Source organism: Molothrus aeneus, chromosome 4, assembly GCF_037042795.1.
Source record: "Molothrus aeneus isolate 106 chromosome 4, BPBGC_Maene_1.0, whole genome shotgun sequence".
NCBI classification, from domain to species: Eukaryota; Metazoa; Chordata; class Aves; order Passeriformes; family Icteridae; genus Molothrus; species Molothrus aeneus.
The window spans coordinates 15,720,917-15,743,000 of NC_089649.1; the positions used below are offsets into that span (position 1 = coordinate 15,720,917).

At 39.3% G+C, this 22,084-nt stretch overlaps 1 protein-coding gene across 1 annotated transcript in view; it reads left to right on the plus strand.

Annotated features, from left to right (window-relative positions):
• The window catches only part of SLC10A7 (solute carrier family 10 member 7), a 136,614-nt gene that overhangs the window by 107,107 nt on the left and 7,423 nt on the right, over window positions 1-22,084 (plus strand). Inside the window, exons 8-10 of the mRNA XM_066548955.1 lie at window positions 6,565-6,730; window positions 9,635-9,686; window positions 11,217-11,290. Coding sequence (XP_066405052.1) covers window positions 6,565-6,730; window positions 9,635-9,686; window positions 11,217-11,290 — 292 coding nt within the window. The remainder of the gene's footprint in view (window positions 1-6,564; window positions 6,731-9,634; window positions 9,687-11,216; window positions 11,291-22,084) is intronic.

Here is a 22,084-nt window from a genome sequence, read left to right on the forward strand (position 1 = left end):
TTGAGAATACTTGTTATACAATAAACATGGTAATAGATATTTCATGGAAAAGATTTTTGAATCTGCTCTGGCAGTTGGAAGTTCTGATTATTTTTTATCTGGGTAACAGAGTCCTGGGCTAGATTGCTGCTCTTGAGCTGTTGTGATTTTGCAATCATTGTTTCCCTGCCCATAGATATTGCTAATACTTTTAGCCAGCAAAATGTAAGATTTTAAGAAATATCCAAGCAATTTCTTCATGACCAGTTGTGAGATTTAGCTGGAGACTGTTGTTTCTTTGCTTATTTTTTTCTTCTGAAGTGACAGATAACAGGAGCAGTGAAACCCACCACAATGTTTCCTTTCCCCTTTTTGCAGAGTTTCTCTGTTCCCTACACCTAAGTGCTTATGACAGACTTTTATTTTTTGTTTTATATTAAAGAGCGATTTATGATTAAATGTTAATGAAATAGAATTTTCACTGTGCTTTCATTATATTCTACTAGTTTGAACATTTTTCAAAGCAGCACACCAAAACCCACTGTTTTCTATGAATAAATAATAAAAAGCTTGTCTGTACATTATCATTCATGCATTCTCTAGTTGCCCCATTGGTAATTTGTCTGCCAGCGTAAAGTGGGCACTTCACATTAAACAGACCTTAACTAAAGCTAAAATTAATGTTATGATTCTGTGTAGTTCTTCTTCCCAAATCTATAAAATGAAACCAGTTGTACAGAAATCCTCACTGAATCTAGTCACACACAAAAAAAATCTTGATGTCCTACAAGTAAAGGATCTTAAGTGCCTTCTGCATCGTTGCCCAAAATGTTCCAGAGGAGCCCTCTCAGCATTTGGGAGCTGTGCTTATCAACACAAGTCTAAAAGGGTGCTATGTTGCAATACAAGTTGTAAGTGAAATTGAAACTAAAAAGCTTAGCAAGGTATTTATTTTTAAAGAATGAGAAGTGGAAAGGGGAAGGGAGGTGGAAGTTGATAGGAAGTAGAAGGAATTATTTAACTAAGGTGAGGGAAATAAAAATTAACAGAACTGTTATATAAAAAAGGGGGGAATAGTGTCAAATCTGTCTCTTCTTGTAAATGAAATCCACATAGAAGGAAACCTTATTCTCTTCAAAGTCCAGGAGAGCTGCAGGGAGGAGAGGTACCCTGGGAGATGAGCTCTCCAGGAGCTTTTTGCAGAGGACCAAAGAAGTGGATAAACAGCCTTCAGAACACACTTCACTCCCTACTAAGACCTGACTCAGCAGGGAACAGAGCCTCCTTTCCACAGAATGCAAAATATGAAGGAAAGGTACTGATGCTGCAGACACCCTTCACATTTTTATCATGTTGCACCTGTTTATAAGGTTTTAAAACAACAGTTGCAAATTACCTCAAACTGTGAAACTTAATTTTGAAAATGGCCTCATGTGGTTTTTATGCCTTGCTTTAAAGGTGTACATGTGACAGGAGCTACCTCTTGGGAGTAAGCTGACTGGCATAATAGAGTAAGATAGCTTTTAGGGGAGTTTGGCAAGCTGAGGGGAAAAAAGCAAGATGCTTACAGAAGATGATTTTTTTTCCCTCAGATTGCAAAAACTTTTTTTTGCACCCTGTCTTCAGAAAACAAACATTAGATTGTACACTCTGTAGCATAAGGGTGGATTTGACATTTGATGATGTCCTAGGAAAGCAGGTGAACCATCACAAAATCTGAAATTTTACAGCAATGTTCAGGAAAAAGTGGGAATTTATGCCTCCACAGAGATAAAACCCCTCTAAAAATATCAGGACTGGGTCTGGCTGAGGTTGTGCAAGTTTTGCTTTATAAAAGGGTCTGTGCATTTGAACTGGCATGCATACCTTGTATATTTGGAGACTGGTTTTTCTGTAGAAATCTGAATGATGTCCATCTTAGCATCTTATTTCATTTATGTTTTTATACAACCCAATTAATCTCTCTTCTATCCCAGGATTTGATTCTTTATACTGGTTTTTACAGCTGCTGTCATCTTAGTTGATTTTCCTTTTTTTTTTCCAATTTTCTCACCTTTCATGTCTTACAGATTTCACTGACCTAGTTCCCAATATTCCCTGCAATTGTTTTTCTTGGTTCACCATCACTATATAAGAAGAGATATGAAAAAATTACAGGACTGTCAAAAATATCTACCCTGACTCAAAGATTTTCAATGGGAAATTTTGTATTTTAGACTTCATTGCATAAGTCTGTTGCTATAAGTAGTAGTAATATTAATTAAGAATGAGTGAGGAATCTTACCTTAGAAGACAAATTAAGTAAGGTAACTGCTGCATTGAGGTGTGGTAATAATCCAGCAATTTCAGCTTGTTTTCTCATGTGTTTGAACACAAGGAAAAGGTGACTTGTGTTTCTTTGTTGAGATGGTAAAGCCCCAGGTGTTTCACCCAGGTATTTAGAAGAATATACCAATACACAATAAAAAGGAGAAGTGCAATAAAACCACTGTAAATTCTGTTAAACAGGAGGTCAGTCCAAAATATTTGATAGAATTAGGAAAAATCTATTTTACATAATGATGCAAATACCAAGAGAGACTCCTGTGTATAATGGAAACAGAAAAGGTGACTTCCTGTCCATTTCCTTGGGGTTTTTTGGGTTTGGGTTGTTTGAGGTTTGTTGTTGTTTTGGGGTTTTTTTGATTCTTGGGTTTAATAAACAAATAAGTTACAGATCTAGATAATTTTTAGGAGAGGTACTACATGACTAATGTCATAAATTATTCCACTCCATACAAGGTGGGGGGGGAAGCTCCTTGCCCTGTTTAGCTCAATTAATAATGAATATTAATATATTCCATTGTTTATTGCATTTTTTACCTTGCACTTGGGCAGACAGGTAGAAAGAGTCCAGCTGTATTTTAGTGACAGATTTCTCTGGGCATACTCTGTGACTGTTCTGAAGGTACAATTAGGGAAGGGAACTGTTTTTCTGTAACACACCTTCTGCTATTTTCATGTGTGCTCTAATAACAGATGAGCACTGTTTACCTGCTTTCCTGGAACAGCAGATCATGTTTCTTTGCCCAAGGATGTTAGATGAAATAAGCATTAGAGCAGTGAGCCCATTTGCTTAGGAAGGTTGGTGTTTAGACAAGAAGGTTATGGCAGGATACAGAGCAGTCTGTAGGAAAAATGCTGTGGATAGAACTATTCTGGTAGGAGAACTAAATTGAAATGGGGACACTACTGTTAACTCAAGTGTAATTACATTTCTTTGTTGTTAAAAATTAAATCCTGAGCAAGAGGAAAGTTTGAGCTTGAAACTGTGTTTTGAAGCAAATTTGAGCTGATGCCTTTCCAAAACCTTTGGAGGTTGCCAGAATGTAGTCTTCAGGAGGTGGCTGCCTACTGGACACATTTATGTTCTTTTATTGTCTAACTTTTCTGTGAGTTTTTCAGGCAGATTATTTATAAAATATCACCTACTACAAAGTTTTGCTTCTCTCCCGCTGTTTTCTCCACTAAACTGCGGTTTGAGGGAAGGATTCACCTTCATGTTCTTTCATGTGCAACCTCTGGGTCAGCCTTTCCCTGCTCTTTGGGGCTGGCATTTGAATCTGCATGAAAGTCTTTCCAGAGCATCACTACCAGCATCCCTGCTGAGCTCAGCCTTGGCCAGGGCTGGATCCATCTGGGAGCTGGCTGGCACTGCCTCCACCAGTCATAAGGGAAGCTTCTGGCAGCTTCTCCCAGAAGCCATCCCCTGTTGCCTGTCCTGCTACCAAACCTTGCCACAAAACCCAGTACATGCCCTTTTTGCTCTTTTCCATCAGTGGGATGCAGCTATTTTGGGTACCAGTGGTTTATATTAACATTCAAAAATGACTGTGTTAGCTTTCGCTGCCTTTCAGACAAATGAAGCTTTAGTATCTCAGCCCAGGCTCTGAATGTGTGTTTTCTTTCTTGTATTTGTGGCACTTGTCATTATTTCACTACAAATATTCACAATTTTGGTCTTTTGTAGTTCCCTGTTTACCCTGAAAAGTTATAGAATTGGGTTAAGAATTAAAAGGCTTTCAAAGCATCCTTGTCCTGAAGCAACTCTGCCAGGCATGAATAACAAATGGATTTTTTTTCAGTCAAAGTGAATCAGCTGACATGAGCTTCTGTTGTGTTATATTTCTCCCATCAAGTTATACAAGAATTTAGATTACCTTGAATCAGTGATTATAGGCTGAATTGACCTCTGAAATTACAGATCATGTTGAACCTTGTGAGATGATCAAAATGTATGGGATTCTGTGTTAGAAAAGATACATTTTGTCTGTGTTTTGTGCACATTTTGCATGACACTGGGTTGATTAGATGATTTTCTGAAGCTACAATTTAGTTCTTCAGGGTCTGACTATGTAATTAAAAAAAAAATACAATGTGCAGTAAGGAACTGTACTGGTATTTATGGTTATTGATTCACAAAAATTCCAGGCTAGATGCAGGTGGATATTTAAAGAAAGTATCACTCAATTGAAGATTCTGAGGAAAATCTTGCAGTTTCATTTTTAAAATGTTTTTTATTTCTCTTCTATGTCAGTCAAGGATAAAAATGTGTATAATGTTATTATTGTAATGTCTGTTATAATCAGACCCTGAACAGGCACAGGGTTGCAGTTTTTGGATTAAATACTTCTACTAGAAATTGTACCATGGTATAATGAGCCATCACTTTTCTTTTTCAATATCTTGTTACTTTCTGTATAAATCTTCTGGAAGGACCATGAATTAATAGGTGGCCTTAAGTAGTTTTTCTTTTTCCCCAGTGTGACAATTTAAGGGATAATAGGATTTTTTTTAACTTCATTAAAAAAAAACTTGCTCACTTTAGAAGTGAAAGGCTTTACTTTTTGCTTCTGATAATTACAGTCCCAAATTTGTTCAGAATTAGACTCATTTAAACTTCCCATTATATGTCTTTCATATTGCTCTCTGCATGGCTTCACTTTCTTTTGTCTCTTTCATCAGTGCAGTGTCTTATTCCTACCCAGTGGCTGAAGGAGCTCCAGTGGAGGCTCTTTCAGAAGTCTGGCCTTATATTTTTTGTTATTTTCTCTCTTTAACATCTGGCAAGTGTGACATTTTAAAATTCAGTGTTTTCACCGGGGCGTTGAGCATTCCCTTAGATATTTTCCTGCAAATCTGTTATTTTTCATCAGCAGGAAGCCCACAAGTTCTGGGAGCTGAGTGCTGATCTTCAACCTGCTTAGCTTGGCATGAAGCCCAAGTGCCAAAGTTTTAGTGTGTGCCCTGATGGAGTCTCATTGCTGTGGTGGCTGGGATAGCTGCTCCAGGACTTCCCTGCTGAGAGACTTGCAGGCATGCCAGGAAAGCAATGAGGAAAACTGAGAGCAGCTTGATTCCATGGCTTTGGCATTTGTTGTGTGAAAGGGTCCTATGGTAACATAGGTGATGATGGCCTGATATTAATCTTGAATACCTCTAAGATTTTCTGTGTCATTAAACCAATGGTGGTGATGTTTGCACCACTAGGGGAAGGTCACGAGACACCTTTGGAGCCCTCTGGCTGAAGTGCTTCAGGATCCTGGGCTGTGATTTCCAAAAGAGTGTGGTAACAGAGAACATCAGGAGGCCTCAGGAGAAATTAGGCAAGATAATGTGATTGCTGAAAAATTAACACAAGTTGCAGCTGTATGATAAAAGCTTTAAAAAGTTTTTTCAAACCATATAAAGTAAACAGAAAAACTAAAAGTGACTCCCCAGGCAGGACTAAAATAGATGCATTGTATCTGGTGAGGCTTAGTGCTATGGTATTCAGCATAATCTGAACGTTGAGGTTGCTTTAAAATTTATAGTTGTTTCTAAAAAATTCTTGAAAAACTGCTTCATATTCTGTTTCCTGAAAGTGCAAAAGTTCCGCTAAGTACAGTAGGTTTCCTTGTTTTCATGTGTTAATTCTGGTATTCTAAAAGCGTGCAAATGGCATTTGTCTTTGGATTTACAAAAACTCCAGATATTCAGAGTTTGAATTATTTAAACTCCCACAACACATGCACTTTTGCTTTTCAAGCTTGAGTTATAATTTAATTAAAAACTTCTGGTGCATCGCTAGCTATTTAAATATTAAAATGTTCCATGGATCACTTTCGATTATCTACCGTCATGAAATTCCTGAAGATGTCAGATTTTTAAGATTCCCAAAGTTGCACTTGGAATTGTCTGTTGATGCAAAGGGGACTGTGATAATTACATACATCCATTAGTATCAGCAGAGGAGATAAACTTTGGGGAGGCTTAATGGGCACGTCTCAGTGACAGCTAGCAAAGAACATTTGGCATGATTAAGGATGGATTTGAATGCACTTGAAAATATACTCTCATTATGGACGCCCAGTGGAAGTTGCACTACAAATGTTAAATTCCCCAGAAGAAGAGTTGTGTGGCAGGGAAGCTTTGAAATCCACTGTGGCCGTCATCCAAATTACTCTCTTCTCTTTGTGTCTTTCCGCTGTCAGATTCACTTTGTGATGCCCAACTTGGCTCCCTGCATCTCTGAAAAGAGACAACCTGTTGGTTTCTGTGTTTCAGATTGTCCGAAGATACATCAAGGACTGGCTTGAAAGGAAGAAGCCTCCATTTGGTGCTATCAGCAGCTGTGTGCTCCTGATGATCATCTACACAACGTTCTGTGATACTTTTGCCAATCCAAATATTGACCTGGATAAATTCAGCTTGATTATAATCGTGTTCATAAGTAAGTTCAGCCCTAATTACTCTTTTTTTTAGTGTGTGTTTCAGGTCTGTAATGACCTACATGTAGTGGGGGAGCTGTGGGGGTACTGGCATGGTGTTAGAGCTTCTAAAGCATCTAGGAAACCAGATTGTCAAACTTCTTAGGAACTGGATGCATTTAGGGGCCCAAGTAAGCATTTAGAGAGGAATGAACCTTGCTATTTAGGTGGGCCTGAGGTTGCTCCGTGGCCCTTCCTTTCTGAAAGGGCATAGTAGTACTTTACAAGCATTTATTGGCTTTCTAGTTTTGGCTTCTTTGCTATTGAACAGCCATAAAATACACAGATGTCTCATTCCAAACAGCAACAAAAGATTTGGGGCTGAGCTGTTACTCAGAAGCACTGTTATAATTTTTAAACTGCTCTTCCTTAGCATATTATAAACCTAGAAACTAGTTGGGAGTTAGAATGTGTTGATCTGTTTCTGTGGATGAGCACATTTCTTTGAGCTTCTTTTAGAAGCACTCAAGTCATTCAGCCTTAAATAACATCCACGTGAGAATAGGCTGCTGGTATCCTTGCCATCAGCTGGAAACACGATTGCAGATCCCTCCCTCCCTCCCAGGGAAAGGCAGTGCTGTACAGGCACTGTCTCCTCTCCCAGCAGGGAATTCCCATTTGCCTCAGACTGTCCACAGACAGGAGTTCCAATTTGCATGGAGGAGAGGTAACTACAGTGTGCTTCAGTATAAATCACATCTCATACTCTAAAACTGTTAGATTTCAAGAGATCAGACTATCACCTACTTTGAGTTGTGTGTCTGTATATGCTTCTGTCTGATAAAAATAATGTATCTTCTAGAAATCTGACCTCTACTAAAACCAGTAGGAAATTTGCCCCTGCCCTTTGTGCATCAGATCCTAATTCTGTCCTAATTGTGGCTTTTTTTGGAATTATGAAACTATGTATATGGATTATGAAACTATACTAAACGCTGTACCTGTGTAAAATAATACATGGAATTATAAATGGTACAATATAAATGTTTTATTCTGAAAGCAAAGATGTAGGAAGCAATGCTATGGAGCTTTTTTCAAAATGGAATAAATGCTTCTTTGCACTGGCACCCAAGAAGGACCTTGCACTTAAATCAGTGCAAAATTGTCAGCAAAAAAGAATGGTACAGAGATTTTCAACTCAATGTGCAGAGAAACGCAGAATGAAGTAATTTTATGGTACTCTGCTGACCACTACTTTGGAAAAAAAAAAAAGTTTCTTTTTTATTTCAAGAAGACATGTTCTTTCTAGAACAGTTGATCTGTAGTGTTTTCTTCTGCTGCCTTGCTTGGCCTTTATTTCTCTTCAAGACAACTCTGTACTTGTGCCATGTGGAATGAAATGTACCATTTGCTATGTGTTCATTGCCAGTGTGCATAACTGGAATTTCTTAGTAAGAACATTGACATAGGCATTGGACCTACTTGGAACATATTAAACAATTGGTTAGGGATTTTTTTCTGGAATATTTACAAAACCAAGAACCAAGGAAGTTTTGGAGATAGGTATGCACATTGTATTCTAGAAGTTTCTGTATCGCCATTGGATGTGTCAGCTGGATGTGTGTATTGTGTTACACCAGGAAGTGAAATTAGCATGAGGAGTTTGAGGAGAAACTGAGTTTGTTATTCTGCTGATTAATGTTTTTATGTAATTTTTATGCTAATATTCTAGCCACAGCAAAATATTCACGAGGAATAATTGGTAGCAACACATGCTTATTGCTTTACAGAATTATGTGTAATGAGGGATTGGTTTTTTCTGTGCATATTAAATTAATGTATTTCATTGGAGAAAAATTATAATTCAGGAACAATGGATTGCTCCTTTAGTTCATGAAGGAGGAATTAAGTGCATGCTGAGGTGACATTTATGCATTCTAGGAAATGTATGTAGGAGAATAGAAAATGTCACTGGTAATAGCTAATATCCCTGCCATGTTTCCCAGTTATAAACTGGGGTGGAAATCAAACACACTGTCTTGACTTGCACTGCCCTATGGGGCATGTCAGCATTACTGCATTCACAAATTTTGCAACGAGTAGGGAGAGGACCCACCCCCGATTGTGCTGCAAGTAAAAGCCTTTCCCCCAGAACCCACAAACTCAGAAAAGACCTGTGCACGTCACAGGGTCTCTCCTTCAGCCTTGTGGGGATTCTCCATGCTCTGGGCTGATGCTACTCATGGAAGCCACTGGCTGTTCCTTGTATCTCTGCAGTCCCAGGGTGGGCTCTGTGCCCCCCAGAGCCCCTGAGGGTGTCAGCAGAACTGGCAGAGAGAAGGGCTCCCCTTGGGATGCTCACAACCACCTGCACTTAGAGAGCTGGCTGAGCTTGAAGGAAATGTCTGACACACACTGCCCAGCCAGGAATAAGCCTTTGTCTCAGAGAGAATTCAAACCTCTATGATGATCTTCTCTTCCTCTCCCCATGAATGATCATGATTAATATACCCAGGGCTGGGAATATTTATTTGGATCATCCTTACACACTTTCTCCTGTAAAATAGTAAGTCTAAATGCCCAGCAACCAGAGCATGTCTGACAGATTTTATGTTGTCAACCCAATAAGCAAAACTTGTGCAAAGAGATGTGCAGCATATGCACTATTTCCTGCCACTCATCGTGTCAAGAAATTCTTGATTCAGAGGATCTACCCCAGGAAGAACTTGTGCAGCCATAATATTAATTCTGGCTTCCCTGGATTTAGTGATCTGTGTTGTTCTTCCAGGCAGTCTTTCAAGGTTGCCTGGCAGTGGGTTTCTCTGGATAGACTTGGTCCAGTCTCATTTCTGCCCTGCAGTATGGAAACAAAAGGCATGGACACAGTATTTATAATTGTGGTCTAATTTAGCTTGTTTCTCTTTCAGTATTTTCTGTTCAGATGAGCTTCATGTTTTTGACTTTCCTCTTCTCCACAAGGTAAATGAATGTGCTGAATCCCAACATTTGAATATTTCTTTTGTGCAATATCTTTGGTTTGGGTGACAAAGTTTATGCAAATGTACAAAGGCAGGTTTCTGAATAGGGGTGACCTCATTTTGGTATTTCCTATTGTCCTTACTGCATTTGCTCTGTTAGAGTTTCATAGGCTAAGAGAGCAGGACCTGAATTCTGTCCTTTCTTGTGTGTTAATTACAAGTTGTTAAATCTCAATCAATCACTGCTATACCTTATCCACTGAAAAAAATGGATTAGCACAGATGTCACTGAAGGTATAATTTGCCCTGCAGACATGCTGATGACATATGAGAGAGAGAACTCAGTTTGACTTTTTACATCTCAAGATACATTTGCTGTGCTGGCAATTCACTCCTCTCTATATATGTCAAATTTGCTACATTTATATGGTGATTCTTAAAAGACAGCTGTCCTGAACTAATGTTTGGTAGAGCTTTTTTTTTTTTTCTTTCCTTTTTTAAAGTCTCAACTAGGAAGGGCAGTTGTATACTCCCTTCTCAAAAACTAGTACTGTAAGAATGGTGTTAGCCAGTGGCTCAGGGCATCACTGGTGCTGGTTGGAGTAGCCACATTTGTCCTCTCACTTGGGCTTACTGGAATATTTGTTTAGCAGCACTCTGCTGAAAGGGGAGTGCCACAGTGCAGCAGACTCCAAGCATATGCTTTATATAAATTAAACAATATCCATAAGGGAGAATCACAAAGAAGGGTAGAGTGTCTTAGAGCTACTTTGGCTTTTTTTTAGTGCCACAAGAAAATTTCTCTGTGACAAGATCATATCCTAGCCTTAAAAGGCATTTTTAAATAACTTCTGAACTGCTAGACCTAACCTGGGGGGAAGATGTGCCCCAGCTGTGGAATCTAAAATACCTTAAGCAGTAACCAGCTCAGTATGGTAAATATTTAGAATCTCATAGAATTACTCCTAATTTGGAGCAAAGAGTGATCCATTGGCCAGTCATCTCTCTCTCTATATCTAGATACCTTTTTTGCACCCCTCCTGGCCTTAGTCCCAGTGTTTAAACCCTTAGATGTAGTTTATCTCTGAAGTGGAAGCTAAGTCCTTATAGTGTGGACTCAATATATTGTCCAAACTGAGCATTTTGTTACTGTTCCATACTAGAAAAAGAAATAATAGGTAATTTTCTCTTATTTTGTGGAGGCAAGTGCCTCCTGCTGTGATATTTTTGCATGTTTGACAAAATAAACTTGGCTGGAATAAAGTTGTGTCCTACACACCATGTCTTCAAAATGTCTATTCTTAACATGGGAGTGTATTCATTAGAGAGCTTGCCACAACAGAGAAACAATTCTGCTAAAAAAAAAAAAAATCAAGCACTACTGTTCATTTATGGGTGGAATTATTTCTGTCACCAGACTGATCAAAGTGATGGGAACGTGTATATGGATCCTCAAAGTAATAATTTTGATAGATGCTGTTTTAAGAAGGTTTTTGCTATCAGAGGTTATTAAAACTCTTTTGTTTTGTAGGAATAACTCTACTTTCACACCAGCAGACACAGTGGCTATCGTTTTCTGTTCCACACACAAATCCCTCACCCTGGGTAAGTCAGGAGATAAGCTTGTGAGCCAAACAACAGTAACATTCATGCCTTGCTGTGTTGTCAAAAAAATTGGTTTAGTTGCTGTTTTTTCTGCTTAAATGGTTTTGGGTTTTTAGTGTGACAAGTACTGCTACCAGTGTGATACTAATAGTAGAATAATACTCTTGCACAGATGAAATTATTGTTTCCTACAAGGCAGAGAACACAATCTTCTCAGCTGAGATTTTAGTGCTTGTACAGTAAGACCACCTGATTTGTGGGAAGCTGTATTTTTCTTTCTGTTCTCATTCTGTTCTGTTGCCTAATCCAATGCTGCTAAAATTTCAGGTTTGTTTCTGAAGAGATGGCTAGATGTACCTGCCCAGTTTGACAGTAAAATCTTACATCTAAAATCTGGGATGTAAAAGGGAAAATCAAGGGACATAGCGTAGTCAGAAATCACAAACAGACAATACTCTTTTGCTTGAGCAAAATGTATGTGGTGAAGTCTGCAGATACTTTGGATAGCTTTATTTCTTGGCATTCATTTATCAAAACATCATAGAGATATTTGTCACTTATGACCCCATAGTGATAATAGAATGTTCTGATGGATATTCAGAAAATTCTGTTAAATCAGAAATGCTTACAGCCACTTGCTGCTGCTTCATCCATTATGTTCAGTCAGGATACAACTGGATTGTTTTCAGATTATAAAAACAGATGTTTGGTAAAGCATATATGACTGAATATGTGACTCTTTTCAAGAGTGTATCTGTGAAAGAGGTACACAGATAGTGTCAGTGACAAAGGTAAGAGCTCAGCCTGAAACAGGGGAAGAACAAGTTGGGATTTAGATGTTTTCCAGGTTGGTTTGATAGAGCAAAACTCACCTCAGAGTTCTTTGCTTCAGCCAGGCCTGTGCTGCAGAACTCTTAGCAAGTGCCTTTGAAAGTCTATGGGAATTGGAGGAGTTCCTGGAAGACAAGGAAAAGCCAAAAAAAATTTTTCTTTTTACAGTGGAAATGAGGAGGGGACAAGAAATTATAGATCAATGAGTTTTAACTTCATTTTGTAGAACAGTACTGAACCAAGTCATTAAATAAATTATTTTAAAAGTGTAGGAAGAACAAGGAAATGAGTAACAGTGCCGTAGCTTTGTCAAATCATAGCATACTAAACTAACCTACCTTCCTTTTACACAGGATCCTGTGGGTTGCAGGGAAGCAGCAAAAGTTGTGTGGCTTGAGAGTGTTCTGGCTTTTGATATTTGCACAATGTTTTGGGCTCCACGACTCAAAAATTATGTGGACTAATGGGAAAGAAATGAGAAGAGAGTGCCATGAATGATCACAGACCTCAAAAACGTGACCCCAGAGGTAGATTGAGGCAGTTGGGATTGTTGAGGGAAGATAACTGAAATACTGCAGTGATCTTCAAATGCATAAAAGGTTGATGCAAAGGAAGAAAGTAACTCTGTCACAGTGGACTTTGTAAAGGGAAGGACTTTGTTACAGTGATGATGATTTAAGCTAACAATCTGGGAAACCTGTCTAGTGTAAAACAGTTCAGCTTTGGAATATGTTGCCTATTGATGTCTTCAATCTCCTATCATTGTAGACAAGCCTCAGATGGGAATTAAATAGCTGGAGTTCATCCTGCCTTGGAGCAGAACATAGATTAAATGACATTGGTCTTTTCCAGCCAAATGTGCTATGAAACTGAGCTTGGACTAATAAATGAGCTTATGTTCAGGACAGTTACTCTTGTATTTGTAGAAAGCAACTGCACATATAAGTCATAACACACTGCTGTGCTTTCTGTTTGAAAGTGTGTATGAACTTAGGGCACAACTGTGATACTACAGAAGAAAGGCTGGAGAAGCTGGTTGTGTTTAACAGCACAAATATGCAAGTTTCCCCTTCTCTCCCCAGAGAGAATAGTGTTATATATGCTCTCTTGCATATTTCTGCCAGCTTGCCATGACACTAAGAAGATAAGCACAAAGCCTTTTTAAATATTTAAGTCCTAAAGGGGCTTGCCATCACCCCCCCAAAAAATGAGGATTGTTCCTTTCTTTTACTCACTGTACCAAGCATCCTTATGCAGTCTGTCTTGACCTGGCTGTGCACACAGCTGAGTCAGTTCACTTTTCCTCTGCTACTACCCTCTCAATTTTTTATGTTATTTTCTTTTTTAGAAAAACTTAGTTTGAGGTTCCTAGCTCCCTTGACCTTTTGGCTCACATTTTCCCAATTCCAAGTTACTACTCATATTAGCATAGCCTCATGAGCCAGCTTTTGCATTCTGCAGCTTTCTTTGCCCGAGTACACCAGCAAAAATACTTTGGCCACCTTGACTTCAAGGACTCCTGCAGCTTCTCCCCAGCCATAAATTCCTTTTCCCCCTAGTCCAGATATCCATGTCTAAGTGTGCAGGTTGAAGTGAACAGGTAGATAGTAGAAGATGGTACTGTGGGGCTGTTTCTCAGCTGTGCACTGTTCTGTCTGTCAGCTTTGGGGCAGACTGCTTTCCAGTCATCCTGGGAGAGGAATGGGGAAAGGTTCCTTTTGGCAGTCCCCTGGGAGCCCGTCCTTGGTAAGCCTGAAGTACCTGCTGGTCTTGTGTGCACCCCTGCTCCATGGGTGTCCAGGTGTGCCTGCTGTGTATCAGATTCCAGCTGGCTGAGTTTGAGACTGTTGATATTTTATTCTGTTTGGTGTTTGTACCAGCTCCAGATAACGTAGAGCTGTGTAAAAACAAATCTGTGTGAAAATAAGGAGTATTGGGTTTTACAAAGCCAGGGTGTGATGGGGTATGTGCCTGAGCTGATGATGCAAACAGATATGTTAACCAGGGCAGGCAGCATTTTTTCCTTCACTGAATGTGGGAGCAGAGTAGGTCTAATTTGTTTTAAAGGATTAGCTGTTTCTGAATGGCACTTTTAAATCTTTCCCTGTCCACCCTGGTCTTAGCAGAAACAAGAAAAACACAGGCATTTTGGCCTTTACTCTTTTGCTGTTCTGGCACATTTCTGCTTGTCCTTAGGTGTTTATTGCAAACCATGCAATGAGAGGTCTTCTCCTCACTTATGGTAGAGAGAGCTTTTCCTTCTCCCTCTGTCACTGCAATGCCTGAAAGCACAAACGCAGCTCACGCTCTCATTTCACATCTGTTGTGGAGCTCTGCTTTGTTTGTCTTCAAGATTCCAGTGGTAGTGTATAAATGACCCCCAACACTTGTACTTTCACTTTGAAACTGATTTCTCTCAGCTTGGCAGGTGAAACTCCAAATAGGTATGTCTGGCCCATTCCCTGGGGAGCTGAGAATGCCACCAACTAAAGTGGGAGAAGAGCTGACAGCTTTAAAGCTTTAGAAGTGGTAATAGGAAAGGCATGAGAAGACTTTTGTAAGTCACTTTCTCCCACACCATATTATGAAACCAACTAATTCCCATGCAGTGCATGCTCATGAGGCCAACTGCCACTTCCACTGTTGCATCCATGAATAAGTGCTTGCTCTGCACGGAAATGAGTGCTGCTCCCATATGCTGGGTCTTATTTTGTAGACAGAACAGTTGACACACTTTTTGTCTCAAAGATCAGAGTGCAGGGTGTGTTTGTGTAAGGACAAATTACACAGGGTAGGTTCCTTTGTGTTCCTTAGCTGGGAGCGTGAGCCACTACCTCTGCATAGAGGTGGGTGCTTCAGCAGGGTTGTGAATAAAGGGCATCACACATGCAGAAAAACCAGTGTTTATTTGCATTTCACCTAAAGAGTGAAGCAGGATGTAAATTTGCAAGGAAGCCAAGATAAATATAGTATCTACAATGGCCTCTGGCATTTTCACCCCCACATTGTTCCCTTTCTCTCCTTCTCCCTGCTCACATATATGCATGGTACATGTGAGCACACACATATGCAGACATTTGATGCATGGCTTTTATTAGTGCATTTGCCATTGATTGATTAGTACTTAGTATTAGTACTTCTTCTATTGATTGATTGCAGATGAAGTGACTATTTGACCTTTAATTATGAGCCTTGCTATTGAAAATGACATTGAGCTATGGCTTCACATAATCCATCTGGAAAGCCCGACATGATGCCATTCCCTGGAGTTCATTCAGTGAGAAGAGAAGAGGCCTCAAGGAAGTGCAAAGCTATCACTGTGGCTCATTTAAAAAAATACTGCAGTTGTTGCTTGCACTTACACAAAAGTTGCAGCCAAATACAGAACGTTATTTGATTTTTTTTTCAGAGAGTGAATTGCTAGCTAGAAGTTACAACTCTGAAAGGAAAATTCAGGATTGTCAAAAAATATATATTTGCTTTAATTATTGGTATTTACTATGTAAAATTGTTTTATCAGCAAAAATCAAAGTTCTGTTACCTATTTTGGCTACCACAAGGGCAAATATTAATATTGGAGGTATGATTAACAGCAGATTGATAAAACAGCAAAATTAACCCTACCCAATAATAAGATTGGGATATTGTTTGTGATGGAGGATGTATTTTTCCTCATTTGGATTCAGCAACGTAGCAGTTCTCTCACCATGAAGCCCTTCAATACAATCAAAGTTTCTAGCCTACCAAATACTTCCAGGCAAGAATACAGTTCATTCTAGAAATAAAAGCCAAAACACCAACTTACTTTTGTCTTGTTTTAATTTAATTCAAATTTATTTTTTAAATACTCAGTTTCTTACTGCTCAAGTACTTGAGCAATGGCTTGTACTTGAACAATTCCTACTGTGGTGCAGCAGTAGATTCAGAGGGGAATGTCTGTGAGGGGATCATCCAGGCTGTGGATTAATCAGCCTGTGCCTTCCCCCGAGCTGCCCAGCTGCACAGTGGGACAGAGGGCATCATGCTGACAGATAGCTCCAATCTGCTCCCAGGTATCTCTAGTTTTCTGTCATGCTTTCTTCAGATATCACCTGATAAGGTTTTCCAGGATAAATAATATATTGAGATGCTGTACTAATCCATTGTAGATTCTTTTTATTGTGTGGTGATAATCACCTTTCTCCTTGAAATAGAAAGATGCTAAAATGTTCTAACTTGTGCTAAGATAAAAGGTGGGTGATTTTAAAAAGGAGACATCTCTTAATCATTCTGTAATAGAAAGGTAAGATGGCAAAATCATGTGTGTTGCCCTAAGCGAGTATTGAGGCTATTCTGTGGTATTTTTGGAGTGTAGTGGTTTTTCTCTGCTCCTGGCAGAGAACTTTCCTCTAAGGCAGTTATTCATCAAGGTCCTCTGCCTTTCACATAAAGATATAGAAAATAATCCTGGTTAATTGCTCTCTGAAAGTTTTCAAGAGTAAGACTTTTGACGCTGTTTTTTACCTTCAGAATTTTCCCATGAGTGTTGGACAGGAGACTTTACCACATCCTGTCATACCTCTTGGTGTTGGTAGTGCTTGAATTTGCATTTGTAACTTTTACAGGCTTTTAGTCTCATTCCTTCCCCAGGTGTCTGATAGGGTGATGTAAGTAAAAATGGTCCAGCTACTCCTCTGCTGGAACTGGTGGGTGCTGTCCCTTGGGCAGAAGGGAAGCTGATGAGAGGAGAATGCTTCAAAGAATGAGGGTCTTCTAAAGGCTGTGTCTGGACCCCTCACTGCTGCCCAGAGAGTTAGGAACTCTCCCATTTCTGCTTCTGAGATCCCTCAGGAGTGGGCTTAGTGACTGCTAGAACCTTTTTTAAGTTTTGATACGTTTAACTTTTTAAGTTTTGGTGATTCTTTGGGCCAAAATGAAATCTTTTTCTCATCACTTCAGTCTTTGCCCAGCATTTGCTTGGAAGGAATAGCAGGTTATTATCTGGGCTTTTTCCTCAGCTCTGTGATTCTTCTCTCTGTCTCTGGAAAAAAAAGAACCAAGGGATTTGTGTTACATGAGATGACAGTGGTGAGAACAGAAGCATCTTGATCTACTGCACTTTTCTTATGTTAGCATCTTTCTTTTGCAGGCAGGTGAGTCACATTTCTTAGCTTGGCAGTCTTCTAGAGCCAACATTTGGTTCTTACCCACCAGTGTTATCAGTCAGGTTATCACCAAGTCCCTTTCATGTCTTCTCTCTCAGCAGACCTCAAAAAATGCCTGGGAAAGGCTGTTACCTATTTCCAGTACAGCTGCAAAACCATGTATATCTGGGAATATCTAATACAAGGTTTTATACAGAGATGTTTATCTATATCAGAATATTAGCAAACTAAAATATAAGCAGAAGATTTCTGTAACTGGGGATAGGGTGAGTGTTTCCTGCTTGCACACACCAATCACTGTCTTGCCCAGGAAGTCAAACTGACAGTTTTGGGTAGGCTGTGGTCACTGAGATTGTGTCAGAGCATCAATCTTATTTTCTCTCATTGCTCATATGTGGCTTGCCTCTGTTTGCCTCATTTGGAGCAGGGCATCCCTGGGTCTTAACTTTGCAGGGAAATGTGCTGGCAGACCAGTCTGACAGTAGGACATGGCATAATCCAGTGAGTCATGGTGGCTTTTGGGCACAGAATACCTGGCTCTCCCTTGGTTTTTTTAACAACTATCACAATGTAATCCATTTAATCTGTTGCAGTTTAGTCAAATTTGACCACTCTGTGATTCTAGAAAGGGAAATACTACAGCAAATTAGGGAATCTCCTTTCCTTTCTGACCTGAAACATATGTTTCTTTGATTAGACCTAGAATGTGGCAAGAAATTCTGTACCAGCTCCCAGGGCTTCCTTTTCATCTGTATAGGTTTTTTATTAATATTTAGAAAGTTTGCCTGCAGCAGTACTAAAATGTGCATCAGAGGACAACAGTTGTTTACTGTGTTTGAACTGAAGGATCTCTCCCAGGAGATCTCATTCACTTGAAGTTTACATCTCTCAATCTCGACTTGCAGAAAGGGATCGATGAATAACAATTGTCATTTCAGAGTTGCACCTCTCCAATTATTTATTTGGTTGTGTGTCTTTCCAGAAGCACACATAATTGGATCAGACACTAAAAACCAGATTGCAGGTTTTTAATGACAGCAAGCTCATACCTCTTTATAATGAAATAAAAAAAAGTAAACACACATATCCATCTGTAAAATGATAATGACACAGGAGCTCTCCCTCCCCACCTAAAACAGTTAAAGTTAATTTATCTACTTTAAGAAACTGCATTATATTCAGCAGACAGCTGACAGGTTACCCTTGGGAAGATCCATGTTTGGACATGACTCAAGTTGCCTTTTTTTTTTTACCTCAAGCTGGCAGAGGCTACGGGTGTCACCCATACTAAAGCTGGTGACTATTGAAGATGATGTTGAGTCTCCCTGAGAGAGTTGTATCTACATTTGCTCTCTCAGTGCACCTTCTGGCAGCCAGTCTGAGCTGCTGACTCCAGACACTTCTAAAGCAGTGGGTGCAAAGATGTGAGAAATCAACAGCAGCAGTGAAATCTGGAAATCTCCTCTTGCAGAAGAGTTTGGGAGTCTGGAGCAGGGATTCAGCTCTAAAAGCTGCCATGAGCACTGCCAGCACATAACCCTATCCACAGAGTTCTACAATATGAGCTAGTGTCCCATAGGATTTCATGGTGTAGGGAGCTGTTTTCTCACAATGCCTTCCCAAATGGAACAGTAAGATTTTCTGGCCTCATGTATTCTTTTTTTGGCTACAGAAATTAGATTAATAAAGGAAAAATTATAGGTTTTTCCTTTATGAAAAGAAGGGTTTTCCTGGCTTACTATTTATGATGAATTTGTGTATCATGTTTTCCTTTGCATCAAGGTTACAGGTGGAGAAAAAGCTTTAAAAAATTAGTATGAAACAGGTTGGAGCATAAACCTTTCCTGCCTGTCTTTACAAACATAATAAGAAAATTTATAAAACATGTTTTTATAGGTTTTTTCTAAACAATATGTGTAGATAAATCTATATAATCAAAATCTATATAATCAAAAGCTTTAATACTGTCAAATCTTAGCCTCAGCTGTGTGTGGAAAGGCAGTAGTGTTCAAGGAAAGAATCAAATTAATCAAATCTCAGCTTTGTGGATTTAGGTTTCTTGTCCATCTCTTTGTCCAGAATTCCTTTCATTAGTAGGTTTCCTGTACTAAACCTCTAAAAAGGGTTTTAAATTCTATTAATTTTAGCTTTGTAGCTTAGTTATTGATAGCAAATTTGTAATTCATTATCAATTTGCTGCTGGTGCTTTGAGTAGGGGGTGTGTGTATGAAGAGTGAGCTGATAACCAAGCAATAAGAAAAGCACTGAAGTGTGAGTGTGGGCTTACAGCATTGCTACATCCACATTGTGGTGCCAAATTAAGAATAAGGCACATATGAAAAATGACTTAGGGTGTTCAAATAATTCCTGAATTCCCTGTTAACTGATTCCTACCACCATATTGTCAGCCAGGTGGAGATGTTCTGGAGTCTCAGGCACCAGTCTTCAGTTGCTGGTGTTAAATGTTTCATTGTTAGCAGCTGGGAAGGTTGCCTATGCTGTTCATTAAACATCACTCCCAATCTGAATGCACCCATTGAAGCCCCAGAAACAGACAAACTGTACTTTCTTTCTCTTCCTCCCATCTTTTGCAGTTTTATTTCCTTAAAACTTTGATAGTATTAAGATGTGCTGTTCCCTGGTAGCTGTATTTACATTGCACCTGAATTACTGATTTCTGTATGAGTATAGTGGGCCAGTTACCTGAAGAAAAATAATGAGCAAAAGCATTCAAAGCATATTAGGTTTTCTTCTTTTTTTGAATTCTTGTTAGAGTTACAGCAAAAGGAAAATCCTCTTTCTCATTAATTTCTCTTCCTCCTTTACTTAAATATTGTACCAGTCCAGTCTCTTCTAACATAGCATAAATTCTTGCATCCCACAGAAGTGTATGTGGCCACATCACTGATTAAGGGCAGAACCTTCCCAGTAATTCTAGCCCTGCAAAGAGGTAAATCATTTAATGTTATGTGAGGGGATTGTTCTTTCCCAAAGAGAGGGAAATGTTTTTGAAGATTAGGGTCCACACCTCCAAGCTGAGCGAGGACAGCCTCCATTTTGCAGTTTTCCCCTGCAGTTCTTCCAGAGCCTCTTAACATCCCACAGTCCCTTGTGTAATCTCCCCCTCTGATGTTTGTTTGTACCACTTCATGAGCCTGCTTTTTGCTTTCCATTACACTTGTTACTGACCTGAAATATGAAAACATACTGAAAAAAAATTTCTTTTTTTCCCTGAGAACATTTTAGGCGTGAATCTTCTTCATACAGCATGTATGTGGGCAAGAGGGCACAATTCTCCCTGCAATGTAATGTGATCTCATATTACATTGGAAGGTGCTTTCTTTGGCTGGAATGGGAATACTCAGTAGCCAACAAATATTAACATTGTTAGAGGTTGTCAGGTATCATTTAGCTATTCCAATACCTGAAAGAAACTGGTCCTTAGGGAAAAGCATTTAACTTGAATTCAGGGCGTGCTTTGGAGAGGGCATGGATGTAGGAAAAAGAATCCAGTTAATTTGTCAAAAGCATCTTTTTCTATCATAATCTCAGTGTATCATAGCACAGTCTGGACAAGGGCAAGAAACATCTATCCCTGGTTTGCCTACACTGAGGACAGGCATAGTGTGTGACCTTCTGTCTCCTCAAAACTAACCACAGCAATGATTTGCCTGGGAAAAAACAGGGAAACCCTTCAGAAAGTTTTCGAGTGAGATGAGCAGTATCTTGCTGTTCTGGCAGCTCTCTGCATGAACAACTCTTTTCTAATCCTCTAAATTGGGCACTGGCTGAATCTTACCAGCCCTTCCCACCATGCAGCCACTGGGCTCCAAGCAGAGCTGTTCTGAAACTTGGCAGTCAAATTTTAGGTGCTCGTTTGGCTCTGTCTTTGCAGCATAAATTCAGACCCTCCCTGCTCTGGCAGCCTGGGAGATGTTCAGCACAATATAAGCCCCTCTTTACAGGCCTTTTCTCAGATGAAAAAAGAAATAGCTGTTGGACCAATAATGTTCCTTTCACATCAATGCCTGAGAGGATCCTTCAGTAAGAGAGTGGCGTGGAGAGCATCAGAGAAGCTACTATCATGCACTTGATTCATTTTGTGGATTGCACTTGAAGATTGTAGCAATTGAGAGTTCTGAAATGCATTCACAAGTACAAGGGAGAGGTAAAAATTCAGAGGCTAAAGCTTTTCTTCCAAGTATGTCCACTGCCTCTTTGTGAGGGTTCTTTGGCATCCTGATTGCCTGATGGTTCCATAGCCCTAGGATGACCTCACTGTTTTGCCCCAAATCTCTTTTCCTGAGAAGAAATGCTGCAGCATTTTGTGATGTGGAATGTGTTTCAGTAATGTAGGCAATAAAGGTTTAGGATAAATTGTTTGTTATGAAGACATTGAAGGGAAAAAAACCTATACAGTGAAGTATGGAAGTAGAGCACTAGCAATAATTCTGCTTTGGGTGTGAGAGATAATGGCCTGTGTTTCAGTGGTAATAAAAATGTTCTATTAAGTTCTCTGAACCCATTGCAATGTGATAGAAAACAGCAAATGATGAAACAGTGCTTTAAGGGGAGCTTACACATCCAGCAAGCATAAAATAAACATATTAAAATAGAAAAAAAAACCCTGATTTCCAGTGCTTATTGTTTTATCATTTCCATCATGGGTATAGGATAAAAGAAAACTCTTACTTGCTTGTTAGAAGAAGAAAGCTCCAACTTGAAGTTCTTACTTGGCAGATGTCAGTTGAAAGCTCTGCTAAGGAATATGCTGCAATGTCAAACTCTGTTGGGTAATTTTAGACAAATGTGTCATGTG